General features: G+C 47.6%; 1 protein-coding gene across 1 annotated transcript in view; it reads right to left on the bottom strand.

Moving 5' to 3' along the window:
• Positions 1–901: 901 nt before the first annotated feature.
• Positions 902–14,661, bottom strand: part of FBH1 (F-box DNA helicase 1) — a 37,568-nt gene continuing 23,808 nt past the window's right edge. Inside the window, exons 17-21 of the mRNA XM_081926852.1 lie at positions 14,449–14,643; positions 9,175–9,309; positions 6,672–6,778; positions 3,269–3,400; positions 902–1,629 (exon numbers count right to left, since the gene is read on the bottom strand). Coding sequence (XP_081782978.1) covers positions 1,462–1,629; positions 3,269–3,400; positions 6,672–6,778; positions 9,175–9,309; positions 14,449–14,643 — 737 coding nt within the window. The 3' untranslated portion in view covers positions 902–1,461. The remainder of the gene's footprint in view (positions 1,630–3,268; positions 3,401–6,671; positions 6,779–9,174; positions 9,310–14,448; positions 14,644–14,661) is intronic.

Here is a 14,661-nt window from a genome sequence, read left to right on the forward strand (position 1 = left end):
TTTGGTCATAACATTATGTTTGCTGACTGGGAAAAGTTGTGGACCACCGGTATGAAATTTACGGCATGTAATGCCTTAAGAGAAAATATTATGAAAATGATTTACAGGTGGTACATGACCCCAGTCAAGCTTGCAAAAATTTACCACTTGCCTGATAATAAATGTTGGAAATGCAAAGAAAATGAAGGTACTTTTTTTCACCTTTGGTGGACATGCCCTAAGATTAAGGCGTTCTGGGAAATGATATATAATGAATTGAAAAAGGTATTTAAATATACCTTTCTGAAGAAACCAGAGGCCTTTCTCTTGGGTATTGTCGGCCAAACGGTGCCAAAGAAAGATAGAACATTCTTTATGTATGCTACAGCAGCAGCAAGAATACTCATCGCAAAGTATTGGAAGACACAAGACCTACCCACCTTGGAAGAATGGCAGATGAAGGTGATAGACTATATGGGACTGGCAGAAATGACTGGCAGAATCTGAGACCAGGGGAGAGAGACAGCGGAAGAAGATTGGAAGAAATTTAAGGACTATCTCAAGAAATACTGCAAAATTAATGAATGTTAGAATGACGTTGGTTTAGAAATTGTGTGGTTTCCAGCCGAATTGGATAAGTACTAAGAAAAGAAGGGTTAAAAATTAAACGAAATTAAGGGGAAGGATTTGCTGAATTAATATAATAGAAATTGGAATACAGAGAGGGGAGGTATGGGGAAGTCGGGAAAGTAAGGTATAAGAAAAAAGAGGGAATGAAATTATACTTGTTCTTTTTTTTGTCTTGTTTTTCTTTTGTCTGTTCTTTATTATTGTCTTGTTTTGTTTCTATATAACTATTGAAAAACTTAATAAAATTCTTTAAAAAAATAAAAAAAAATGTAAACGACACGCATACGCCTCGTCACTTAAAATAGACAAGAGTTTTTAATGCAGTTTATAGCAAAAGCTTAGCAAGCGGAAAGCAGGTGGCGAATCAACATCTGCAGGACACCATGGGCACCAGAATATGCTACTGGCACACTCAGAAAGACCTTCTGCCACAGGGGCACGCAGACTTTTTGGCCCATAAACCTCTACACCCTGTGTCACGCCAGTCCCTACCAGTGCAAAAGGAGCAATATATTGGCCATTGTGCTAAAATTCTACCCACTTGCCCCATCAAGCCATGCCACCCAAACCACAGGCCCAGTGGTATTTTAGGTCCAAAAACTTTGGGGGCACACAGAAGGCAAGGCAAGCTTTCCTCTTGTCCCCCAAAACACAGAAAAGATGTGCGACTGCCCTCTGAATTGTGTTTCTGCAGACTGTGTCTCTCCCCCCCCCCCCCGGGTTGCCCCTCCTCGGTTCACGCCAACCCAGTTTTCCTAGGAGCAGGACAGCTCAACCTGTCCTAATAAAAAATTGCTTTCTTATCCGCCGTCTCCCGACGAAGCGCGATCCCCGGCGAGGCCTCCCTCCTGATCAGAAACGTTCGAAGAGGATGTTGATGGTCTCCGGGACCTCGGGAATTTCGTCGTCACGGTCCGCGGCTTGGGCCGCACGAAAGCCAATGGTCGGCCATGTCAGGGCCAGTCGCTGCTGCACACAAGTGTCACAGAGGTAGCCGTCGGGCTCTTTGGTTCCGTCGCTCTGCCGGGAAAAGTCAAAGGGACTTGTGTGAGTTTTGCAGGGAACTGCAGAACAAAGTGTATATCTGAAGGAGCGTCTCCACCCCCATCGTTCTGCCCAGACACTGAGGTCCAGCTCTGAGGGCCTTCTGGCGGCTCCCTCACTGCGAGAAGCCAAGTTATAGGGAACCAGGCAGAGGGCCTTCTCGGTGGTGGCGCCCGCCCTGTGGAACGCCCTCCCACCAGATGTCAAAGAGAAAAACAACTACCAGACTTTTAGAAGACATCTGAAGGCAGCCCTCTTTAGGGAAGCGTTTAATGTTTGATGTATTACGGTATTTTAATATTTTGTTGGAGTTTCAGGGGAAACTCCAACAAAATATTTCAGGGGTTTCAGGGGAAGCCCAGCCAGATGGGCGGGGTGTAAATTATTATTATTATTATTATTATTATTATTATTATTATTATTATTATTATTATTAACCTGCCTCTGCGACTGCAGAATGCGTGCAAGGAAGAGGGGGGTGGAAGGTGGTGCCTGCTGGCTCCGCCCCTAACAGATTGAGGTTGAATCCTGACAAGACAGAAGTACTGTTTTGGGGGGACAAGGGACGGGCAGGTGTGGAGGACTCCCTGGTCCTGAACAGGGTAACTGTGCCCCTGAAGGAGCAGGTGCGCAGCCTGGGAGTCATTTTGAACTCACAGCTGTCCATGGAGGCGCAGGTCAGTTCTGTGTCCAGGGCAGCTGTTCATCAGCTCCATCTGGTACGCAGAATGAGACCCTCTCTGCCCGCAGACTGTCTCGCCAGAGTGGTGCATGCTCTAGGCAGCCCTGTTTAGGGCAGCTTTTAATGTTTAATGTATCACAGTATTTTAATATTCTTTTGGAAGCCGCCCAGAGCTATCTCTCACTTGGATTACTGCAATGCACTCTACGTGGGGCTACCTTTGAAGGTGACCTGGAAACGACAACTAATCCAGAATGTGGCAGCGAGACTGGTGACTGGGAGCAGACACCGAGACCACATAACACCGGTCCTGAAAGACCTCCATTGGCTCCCGGTATGTTTCTGGGCACAATTCAAAGTGTTGGTGCTGACCTTTAAAGCCCTTAAACGGCCTTGGTCCAGTATACCTGAAGGAGCGTCTCCACCCCCATCACTCAGCCCAGACACTGAGGTCCAGCTCCAAGGGCCTTCTGGCGGTTCCCTCACTACAAGAAGTGAGGTTACAGGGAACCATGTAGAGGGCATTCTCGGTGGTGGCACCCACCCTATGGAATGCCCTCCCATTAGAGGCAACCCTGTATCAGGAATTTTTTTTATGTCTGCTGTTTTATTGTGTTTTTATAATTCGGTTGGGGAACCCAGCCAGATAGGGTATAAATATTAAAATTATTATTAATATTGAGCCAATTCCCATTTCTAAGCAAATTGTGAAGCAAACAGGGCCATCAAGTGAGAGGGCCATCCAATAAACAGCCATCAAGGGACAGAGGGACTTAACAGAGCAGAGCAAAACTCCAGAACAGGTAAATGGGTGGAACAAACTGTAGAACCAGTAAAATGTTTTGCACTAGCAACACACAGATCGAGATAGGGTGGAGAGAAATTATGTGTCACCTGCCCCAAGTGCCCAGTTCTGTAAGAAGAGACACGTACGTAAACAAAAGGCATTTTCTTCATGGTTAGGACAGTGTCTTTGGAAATGACATTTTGGCAGCCCTGCCCAGAACACCGAATTTCTGCCTCCTTGCACACTTCACTCGTTAATACGGGCTCAAAATAGTGCTCCTGGAAAAGAAGAAAAAGCAAAAATTTAGTGTAGACAGGTGAGACAATTTTAAGCCAGGAGTAGTGGGCAGAATAAGGGACGCGGGTGGCGCTGTGGGTTAAACCACAGAGCCTAGGACTTGCTGATCAGAAGGTTGGCAGTTCAAATCCCCGTGACGGGGTGAGCGCCCGTTGCTCTGTCCCTGCTCCTGCCAACCTAGCAGTTTGAAAGAACGACAAAGTGCAAGTAGATAAATAGGTACCACTCTGGCGGGAAGGTAAACGGCATTTTCGTGCGCTGCTCTGGTTGGCCAGAAGCGGCTTAGTCATGCTGGCCACATGACCCGGAAGCTGTACGCTGGCTCCCTCGGCCAGTAAAGTGAGCGCCGCAACCCCAGAGTCGGTCACGACTGGACCTAATGGTCAGGGGTCCCTTTACCTTTACCTAGCGGGCCGAATGTGGCCCTCCAGGTCTCTCTCATCTGGCCCCCAGGACACGCCCCTCCCTCAGCCATCACCCTGCACCAGCCTTCAGGTATCTGTGCCTTCAAGTATTTATCTGCCAGGCTAAAATGTGTCTTTGAACTCCGATAATGCCTCCCATTTGCCTAGAAGAGGGTTTCCCAAACTTGGGTCTCCAGCTGTTTATGGACTACAACTCCCATCATACCTAGCTAGCAAGACCAGTGGCCAGGGATGATGGGAAGTGTAGTCCAAAAACAGCTGGAGACCCAAGTTTGGGAAACACTGGCCTAGATGGAAGACAGAGAGGGATGTGTTTGTGCACACAAACATAGAAGCTACTCTAGTGTGCAAAGGTGTACAATTTGCACCCGTTTGCCAGCTTTTGCCTTTGGTAGCGCAGAACGATGGAGATGCTCCTTCAGGTATACTGGACCGAGGCCGTTTATATAGAATATAGAATAAAAAAGTAGTCTTCCCTCGATTTGGACACTACACTTCTGTTGACGCAGCCTAGAATTGCATTAGCGCCTTTTTTGCTGCTGTTGGCTCATGTTAAGTTTAAAGAACCTTTTAATGAGGGTGAAAGAGGAGAGCGCAAAATATGGTCTGAAGCTCAACATCAAAAAAATGATGATCATGGCCACTGGGCCCATCACCTCCTGGAAAATAGAAGGGGAAGAAATGGAGGCAGTGAGAGATTTCACTTTCTTGGGTTCTATGATTTCTGCAGATGGTGACAGCAGTCGTGAAATTAAAAGACGCCTGCTTCTTGGGAGAAAAGCAATGACAAACCTAGACAGCATCTTAAAAAGCAGAGACATCACCTTGCCAACAAAGGTCCGTATAGTTCAACCTATGGTTTTCCCAGTAGTGATGTATGGAAGTGAGAGCTGGACCATCAAGAAGGCTGATCGCTGAAGAATGGATGCTTTTGAATTCTGGTGCTGGAGGAGACTCTGGAGAGTCCCATGGACTGCAAGAAGATCAAACCTCTCCATTCTGAAGGAAATCAGCCCTGAGTGCTCACTGGAAGGACAGATCCTGAAGCTGAGGCTCCAAGACTTTGGCCACCTCATGAGAAGAGAAGACTCCCTGGAAAAGACCCTGATGTTGGGAAAGATGGAGGGCACAAGGAGAAGGGGACGACAGAGGACGAGATGGTTGGACAGTGTTCTCGAAGAGACAAACATGATTTTGACCAAACTGCGGGAGGCAGTGGAAGACAGGAGGGCCTGGCATGCTCTGGTCCAGGGGGTCATGAAGAGTCGGACACGACTAAATGTCTAAACAACAACAACAGTGCAAGGAGACCTCCATTCAACATCAGCTGGTTCCTGTTGGCCGCTGTGAGAGCAGAACGCTGGACTGGATGGGCATCGCCCTGATCCAGCAGCACCTTTCTTTGGTCCTTATTTTTCTGATGCACTGGGAAATGATATACAATGAATTGAAAAAGATGTTCAGATGTTCAAAACCAGAAGCTTTTCTTTTGGGAATTATAGGGACAGAACTACCTAAACTGTATAGAAATTTATTTATATATGTGACTACAGCAGCCAGAATGCTACTCGCCCCAAAATGGAAAGAAGCAGAAGTTCCAGCAAAGGAAGAATGGATACAAAACTTACGGAATATGCAGAAATGGCAGAACTTACCAGAAGAGTAAGAAATCAAGATAACAAACATTTATAAAAGATTGGAAATGGCTCATTGAATATTTACAGAGAAATTGCAAACAGATAAAAACATTGGCAGGATTATTGCAACAACCTGCAGCTTCCTAAGAGTATATATTTAAAGTAGATAATTAAATGAGCAAATTAAATGAATTTGGATACGCAGAAGATTTTTTTTTTTAATTAAGGAACCGCAGAAAGAGGGGGAAGGAAATCAAACTTTGAAATGTTAAATTGATTGTAAAACTAATGAAAAGTATAAACCTGAAAAATATAAAGAAAAACTTAAAATATATTACCGTATTTTTCGCTCCATAAGACGCACTTTTTTCCTCCTAAAAAGTAAGAGGACATGTCTGTGCGTCTTATGGAGCGAATGCGTGGTCCCTGGAGCTGAATTGCCCAGGGGTGAAAAGCAGATTGTGCTTTTTTTTAGAGAGAGAGAGAGAAGGTGGTTTGAAACAAAGCCGCTGAGCAGCTGATCGGCAAGCGATCGGGAGGGAGATAAGGGACTCTAGCAATAAAGGAGGCTGCCTGGGAAGGGGGAGGTAAAGACAGCGAACTAGCAAGGAGAGGAGACAGGAATACTAAAACAAGCAATGAGGAGAGAAATTAGAAGAAAAGGAGCAGCAAAAAACTGCTCCAGCTAAGGAAAAGACGCTAAGGCAAACAAGAGGGAAGGGGGTGTTGAAAGGAAGCAGCTGAGCAGCAAGTGATTGGAGGGAGACAAGGGACTCTAGCGATAAAGGAGGCTGCCTTGGAGGGGGGAGGTAAAAGCACATGGATCCTCGGGATTTTTGCATTGGGCTACCCCAAACTCACTGTCAAATCACATATCATGTCTGTGGCCACAGCATGAACCACAAAAATCATATATCCACTGTTTCATTCATAATACTTTTTTTCTTGTTTTCCTCCTCTAAAAACTAGGTGCGTCTTATGGTCAGGTGCGTCTTATGGAGCGAAAAATATGGTATTTATATATACAGAGAGAGAGAGAGAGAGGGAGGGAGAGAGTGTCTTCCCCTCCTCCTAACCCATCTGTCCTTATCTGGAGACGCCTGGAATCAAACCTAGGACTCTCTGTGTGCAAAGCAGATGTTCTACGGCTGAGCAACAACCCTTCCTCAAACTCTTCCCCGCCAACTCACCCCGGCCAATGTCAAAATCTGGGTCAGTAACTTCGGAACGATGAGGCGCCTCTTGGCGCGGGTGACAGCCACGTACAGCAAGTTCCATTCATCCTCAGAGGTTGCATCTGGAACGGAACAAAGGCAAGAGGCAGGCGGGAAATAATAATAATAATAATAATAATAATAATAATAATAATAATAATAATAATAATAATTTTGTTTATATCCCGCCCTCCCCGGCCAGAGCAGGGCTCAGGGCAGCTAACAACAGTAAAAATTACAGTAGAAACATAATAGGCGGAGGGGAACAATTTAAAATACAGGTTAAAATGCAATTTAAAATGCAACCTCATTTTAAATGTAGGCCATAGATCAAAACCATAAGGGGAGGGAAACATAAGGGTCAGACTGAGTCCAAAGCAAAGGTCTGGTGGAACAGCTCCGTCTTGCAGGCCCTGCGGAAAGATGTCAAGTCCCGCAGGGCCCTGGTCTCTTGTGACAGAGTGTTCCACCAAGTCGGGGCCAGTACTGAAAAGGCCCTGGCCCTAGTCAAGACCAATCTAACCACCTTGCGACCTGGGACCACCAAAGTGTTGTCATTTGTGGACCTTAAGGTCCTCCGCGTGGCATACCAGGAGAGGCGGTCCCGTAGGTACGAGGGTCCTAGGCTGCATAGGGCTTGAAAGGTCAAAACCAGCACCTTAAACCTGATCCTGTACTCCACTGGGAGCCAGTGCAGTTGGTAAAGCACTGGATGAAGGTGATCCTGAGGCAAGGACCCCGTAAGGAGCCTCATCATGCCATTCTGCACCCGCTGGAGTTTCTGGGTCAGTCTCAAGGGCAGCCCCACGTAGAGCGAGTTACAATAATCAAGCCTGGAGGTGACCGTCGCATGGATCACTGTGGCCAGGTCAGGGCGAGAAATGGAATGGGTGCAAAGCTCAGCAAATATCTCTCAATTGGGTGTTCTTTCTGCCATCGCCCTAAGGATCGTTAAAATAGGGGGAGGAAAACTGCGCTATACCACTATGCCTGGAATACTGTGCGCAGTTCTGATCGTCCCACCTCAAAACAAGAGAAGGCAACCAAAATTATCAAGGGGATGAAGCGATTACCCTATTGGCAGGAAGCTGCGAAGCAGGGCAGGAGTCCGACGCTGGGGGGGGGCGGTGACTTGTGGGGGGCTGTACCAGCCAGGAGGCGGGAGTCAGAGGCAGGGAATGCTTCAAAGCTAGAGGGTGGAGAACAGGATGGGTTCGAAGACAGAAGTACTGTTTTGGGGGGACAGGAGGCGGGCAGGTGTGGAGGACTCCCTGGTCCTGAATGGGGTAACTGTGCCCCTGAAGGACCAGGTGCGCAGCCTGGGAGTCATTCTGGACTCACAGCTGTCCATGGAGGCGCAGGTCAATTCTGTGTCCAGGGCAGCTGTTTACCAGGTCCATCTGGTACGCAGGATGAGACCCTACCTGCCCGCGGACTGTCTCGCCAGAGTGGTGCATGCTCTGGTTATCTCCCACTTGGACTACTGCAACGCGCTCTACGTGGGGCTACCTTTGAAGGTGACCCGGAAGCTGCAATTAATCCAGAATGTGGCAGCCAGACTGGGGACTGGGAGTGGCCACCGGGACCACATAACACCGGTTCTGAGAGATCTGCATTGGCTCCCAGTACGTTTCCGAGCACAATTCAAATTGTTGGTGCTGACCTTTAAAGCCCTAAACGGCCTCGGTCCTGTATACCTGAAGAAGCGTCTCCACCCCCATCATCCAGCCTGGACGCTGAGGTCCAGCACCGAGGGCCTTCTGGCGGTTCCCTCATTGCGAGAAGTGAGGTTACAGGGAAGCAGGCAGAGGGCCTTCTCGGTGGTGGCACCCGCCCTGTGGAACTCCCTCCCTTCAGATGTGAAGGAAATAAGCAGCTATCCTATCTTTAAAAGACATCTGAAGGAGGGGACTGAAGAGGGGAGAGCAAAGGCAGCTTCTAAGCCGGCGCAGTCTCTGGCTGCATGAACACAGCCTGTCGGGGAGAGGTACATAAACTGGGGGAGGGGAGGGCCCCCCTTTTGCTGCAACCGCTCCATAGGGCGCAGACCTGGGAAGAGCTGCCAATAATAATAATAATAATAATAATAATAATAATAATAATAATAATATTTTATTTCTACCCCGCTCTCCTCAGCCGAAGCCAGGCTCAGAGCGGCTAACGACAGTAAAAGTAGCACAGTTTACATGAAATCACAATCAATTCACCGTATTTTTAGCTCTATAAGACGCACTTTTCCCCTCCTAAAAAGTAAGGGAAATGTGTGTGCATCTTATGGAGCGAATGCAGCGTCCCTTGGACCGAGGGGTAGAGAGGAATTATTATTGGCACCTCCTCCCAGAGTCTTACTGGTCAAGCCTCGTGTGTATTCTATTAATCAGGGCCCAACCCTTCCTCTGCTTTGGGAACGCTAGATTTTAAACAGCAGCGTTGAAATAAAATGGAGGAGAGGAGGCCAAGGGAGAAAAGTCTTCCTTACTGGTGCGTAAAATGGGTATCCTCTCGAAGGCTTGCTGCATGACAGTTAGGCTGATGCTGCTCGTGAAGTCGTCGGCCACTTGGACAGTGTCGAATTCCAAGCCTTTGGCCTTATGGACGGTCCCCAAGACATGATCTGAAGGAGGCAAAGTGAAAAATCAACGTGTTGGGCTTGTGAGAGTAACAAAGAAAATCCCCTATGTTGCAAAAACCTGACCTGGCCACAGTGATCCATGCGACGGTCACCTCCAGGCTTGACTACTGTAATTCGCTCTGCGCAGAGCTGCCCTTGAAGCTGTCCCAGAAACTCCAGCGGGTGCAGAATGCTGCAGCGAGGCTCCTCACGGGGTCTCTGCCATGGGAGCATATTCACCCAGTGCTTTTCCAGCTGCACTGGCTCCCGGTGGAGTACAGGGTCAGATTTAAGGTGCTGGTTTTGACCTTCAAAGCCCTATACGGCCTAGGACCCTCGTACCTGTGGGACCGCCTCTCCCGGTATGCCCCACGGAGAGCCTCAAGGTCCATAAATACACCCTAGAGGTCCCGGGCCCTAAGGAAGTTAGATTAGCTTCAACCAGAGCCAGGGCCTTTTCAACACTGGCTCCGACTTTGTGGAACGCTCTGTCTCATGAGACCAGGGCCCTGCGGGATCTGATTTCTTTCTGCAGGGCCTGTAAGACAGAGTTGTTCCGCCTGGCCTTTGGCTTGGAGCCAATTTGATTCCCTCCCCCCCTTTCTCCTCCTGTGATGAGGCTGCATTTTAATATTTTAATGCTTCAATATTTTAATGTTGTATTTTAATCTTGTTTTTAAGTTGTATTCATTCAACTTGTTTTTATTATTGCTTGTTAGCCACCCTGAGCCCGGCCTTGGCTGGGGAGGGCGGGGTATAAATAAAAATTATTATTATTAAAAACTTTAAACAATAACAGGCAACACGGGGCTAATAACGTTCTAACAGAATATATGTAACATGTATTATTTCACAATTCTTGAACAGAAAATATATGATGGAGATACAAATGATAAAATAAATCAATATTGTACGAACAAAATGAGAGAAGGTAGTCAGTCAATATCACAGAGGCAAGCAAGCCTTTCAACAGTCCCAATCCTGTAATCGTGCGGTAATAGAAGCTCCAAGCGTAGCAATTCTTAAACAGAGAGTAGGTAATAGAATCACAGAAAATGAAAGTCCATCACTGTTGCATGAATAAGGTTAGACAATATAGTACATCGGTGTCAAAGAGGCAAACAAGCCTTTTGACAGCCACAATCCTGCAACCGCGCGATAATGGATGATCCAAAGGGCAGTTCGAGTACAGTGAAATTGCATCTTATTTGTCGTTGGTTTTTCCCCAAACATTTTATTGGTTTTCACAATACAGTGGTGCCTCGCAAGACGGAATTAATTCGTTCCGCAAGTTTTTTCTTCTTGCGAGTTTTTCGTCTTGCGAAGCACGGTTTCCCATAGGAAGGCATTGAAAATCAATCAATGCGTTCCTATGGAAACCGCCTTCAGTCCAGGTCCAGGGACAGTCTGTCCCCCGACCTCTTCTGAAGGCTGGGGGGGGGGGGACAAGGGCTTTTCTTCCCACCCCCAACATTTTAAAAAACCCCGGGACAGCAGAGGACTTCTCCGCTGTCTCGGGTTTTTTTAAAATGCTGGCGGGCGGCAGCGAAGGCTTCGCTGCCACCCGCCAGCATTTTAAGATCACCCCAGGACAGCAGAGGACTTCTTCAGGACCTCCAGGACCTCTTCTGAAGGCCGGCGGGGGGCAAAAGTTTTTGCTCCCCCCCGTCTGCCTTCAAAAGCCGTCCGGGATAGCGGGAAGCGCTTCCCTGCTATCCCGGACGGCTTTTAAAATGCTGGCGGTGGGGAGCAAAGCCTTTCGGCCCGCGCCGGCCTTCCTGGACCTCTTCTGAAGGCCGGAGGGGGAGGGAAGGCTTTGCTCCCCACCGCCAGCATTTAAAAGAGGTCCCCGGAGATTTCCCTATGGGCTTTCTTCTTGCGAAGCAAGCGCATAGGGAAATTCGTCTTGCGAAGCAACTCGCAAACGGAAAACCCTTTCATCTTGCGGGTTTTCCGTCTTGCGAGGCATTCGTCTTGTGGGGCACCACTGTATTATAAACAAACAAACACACACACACACAAGACAAACAAACAAAACAAACATAAATCATAGCCTTATTAAAAATTACAGTTACTAACTTTGTTAAGTGACTTCCTCGCTTCCCTTTGGTTGAATTTCATTGCATGTCCTTTTAACGGTTTTCCAAATCCCAATTTTTATGAAATTTAACTTAAACATTAACCCCCTTAAATCTTCACCTTATAGAATTTAACATAGTAATTCATCACTTAACATAAATAAAATCCTAAGCCCATATCTGGAGGGGGCGGGTCGGTTCCAAGGGTGAAAATTGGGTATACCCAAATGCTTGGAGCCGCCCCCGTAGCTAGTGGGTGAGGGAGGGGAGAGAGAAAGAATTCCCAGTACTCCCAGAACCTGGGAACCAAGAGGGCCTTGCCCCCGAGGCAAGGCAGAGAGCATAAAAGTGGACTTGGCACAAAAAGAGCTTTTACGCTCTCCACCTTGCTTGGATTTTGTGGGATAACCAGTCTCATATACCATATTTTTCGCTCTATAAGACGCACCAAACCACAAGACGCACCTGGTTTTGGGAGGAGGAAAAGAAGAAAAAAAAATATTCTGCATCTCAGAAGCCAGAACAGCAAGAGGGATCGCTGCGCAGTGCTCCCTCTTGCTGTTCTGGCTTCTGGGATAGCTGCGCAGCCTGCATTCGCTCCATAAGACACACACACATTTCCCCTTACTTTTTAGGAGGGGAAAAGTGAGTCTTATAGAGCAAAAAATACGGTAATATGGTTACCAAATTCTTTTCAATGAATCCGGGGAACAGGGAGTCAGTAGTGGGGACAGTGAGGCAGAAGACCCTGGGCCCAAGCACACATGCATATTGTATAAAGGTGCAAAGCCCTTCTTTCGCACCCTGTGAAACATGAATGTGCAGAGTTTTTTTTTTAAAAAAAACTGGACAATGGTGCCTGCCCAGGGCTCCCGAGCCTCCCCCCCCCGATCTGTCAAAACAAAGGGGGCAGGGGAGGCTTGGGAGTCATGGGCAGGCAGCGCGCCGTTGCCCAGTTTTTTTTAAAAAACCTGTGCATTTATGTTTCACAGGGTGTGAAAGAAGGGCTTTGCACCTTGCCTGGCAGCGAAACCACACGCCTTGTGCCCCTCCTGGGCAATGGCCACCCGCCCGCAACTCCCAAGCCTCCCCCATCAGTCAAAAGGGGGAAGGGGGCAGGAGATCTTTACCGCCGGACGTCCCCGGTTCCCCTTTGGCAGTGGCAGCAGCAGTCATCAGCCCGGAGCCAGCCAGAGCCAACTGTGCTACCAGGCTGGCTCCGGGCTGCTGAGGCTGCCGCTGCCATGTTTGCCAGGGACAGATGTGCAAATCTGGGGACATTCCGGGGACGGAATTTGTCCGGGGACAGATTTGCAAATCTGGGGACTGTCCCCGTGCACCAGGGACGTCCGGTAACCCTATTATATAGCCAACAGGCTTAAGTCTAATTAATGCACAAAGGGGTTAAGACCACAGAGTAAGCTGTCCTGCCGGGCCTAGCTAGGTCACTACTCCCCCACGCCTTAGAAGAAGGGTTATGCAACCTCTGTTCTTCACATTTCTCCATGTGAACTCTACCAGTAAGGAGGGGCAAGCTGGATGCTCCTAGCTTCGATCACATGGTTTAAGCAAGCCATCATCGTGCTTCCATACAAATAATTTAGAAACCTTCACCACACTTTGGAACCTATGTTTTACTGCCTGTGTTTTCTGACTGCCGTATGGAAAAGCACACGAATCTGACCTTTGAAGAGTTTGTAAGTAAACCGTTATTAACTTGCCAAACGCGTGGTCTCTTTTTACGCTACAGGAAGTAGGAACTTTGGAAGTAACTTAGAAGGGGATATTTTAAAGGTCGAATAGTCTATATTTCCATGCTTTGCTTTGCTGCAAAAGTGATTTTAAATCTCTGCTGTGGTTTTAAATCTCTGCTGGGGTTCTCTTGCCAAAGAGTACTTGCCCCAAACCTTAGCATCTAAGAAATTCTCTTTTTAAGAGACTGCATCTTTTTCCCTTAACCAAAACCAAAAACCAAAACAGATTCGACTCCCGCAGTTTCGACCGGCTTGCCATCAACCACATATGGTTGGAAATTGGTTAAATGTGAGATGTGATTGTATTGTATTTCAAATACTTGATTTCTTTGCCATTTTGGAAACAGGCAAGGGAGACGGGCCCAGATTACGATTGCCATGGGATGAAATCATGTGCTCAGCCCATCCCTACCCTAAATGTGTAAATTAATCAGAGGGGATTTAATAGTTGTCCAGCTGCTCCTTTGATAACTGTTCTGGCACAGCCTGGGCATCTGAAGGCAGAAAAGCAGAGGATGAAGGACTGGAGACTGGCACCAGTCTTTGGCCACAGCTCAGTCACAGAGCATCTGCTGGGCCAGTCACCATCTCTCAGCCTAACCTACCTCGCAGGATTGTTGTACAGATAAAACGGCCTCAGCCCAGTATACCTGAAGGAGCATCTCCACCCTGATTGTTCAGCCCAGACACTGAGGTCCAGCTTCAAGGGCCTTCTGGCGGTTCCCTCACTGCGAGAAGTGAAGCTACAGGGAACCAGGCAGAGGGCCTTCTCGGTGGTGGCGCCCTCCCATCAGATGTCAAGGAAATAAACAACTATCTGACTTTTAGAAGACATCTGAAGGCAGCCCTGTTTAGGGAAGCTTTTAATGTTTAATAGGTTATTGTATTTTAGTGTTTTGTTGGAAGCTGCCCAGAGCGGCTGGGGAAACTCAGCTAGATGGGTGGGGGATAAATAATAAATTATTATTATTATCATTATTTAAGCTACAGTGGTACCTCGGGTTACATACGCTTCAGGTTACATACGCTTCAGGTTATACACTCCGCTAAACCAGAAATAGTGCTTCAGGTTAAGAACTTTGCTTCAGGATGAGAACAGAAATTACATGGCGGCGGCAGCGGGAGACCCCATTAGCTAAAGTGGTGCTTCAGGTTAAGAACAGTTTCAGGTTAAGTACGGACCTCTGGAACGAATTAAGTACTTAACCTGAGGTACCACTGTAAAAGTAATCAGTCCTTGAGAAAAAATGTCAAGTTTTATTTCCTCTTCTGGCCTCGAAAGCAAAAATGTTGCCTTGCGCTCCTCTTACCTGCGATCTGCGGAATGGGCACATGACACTGTTCTATTCTTTCCACCAGCTCCGGGATGCGGTCCTTGTATTTCTCCACAATGGCAATCTTCATCTCCAGCTGCTTATCTTCGGATTTTGCTGCATAGTCCTTGAGGCCGGCAAAGCCCTTATCGATCCACTTTTTGATAAAGGGGTCCGTCACCTCCAGTTTCACTGGGAACACACAAGCAG

This window comes from Podarcis melisellensis (genome assembly GCF_964234715.1).
Source record: "Podarcis melisellensis genome assembly, chromosome: 10".
NCBI lineage: Eukaryota > Metazoa > Chordata > Lepidosauria > Squamata > Lacertidae > Podarcis > Podarcis melisellensis.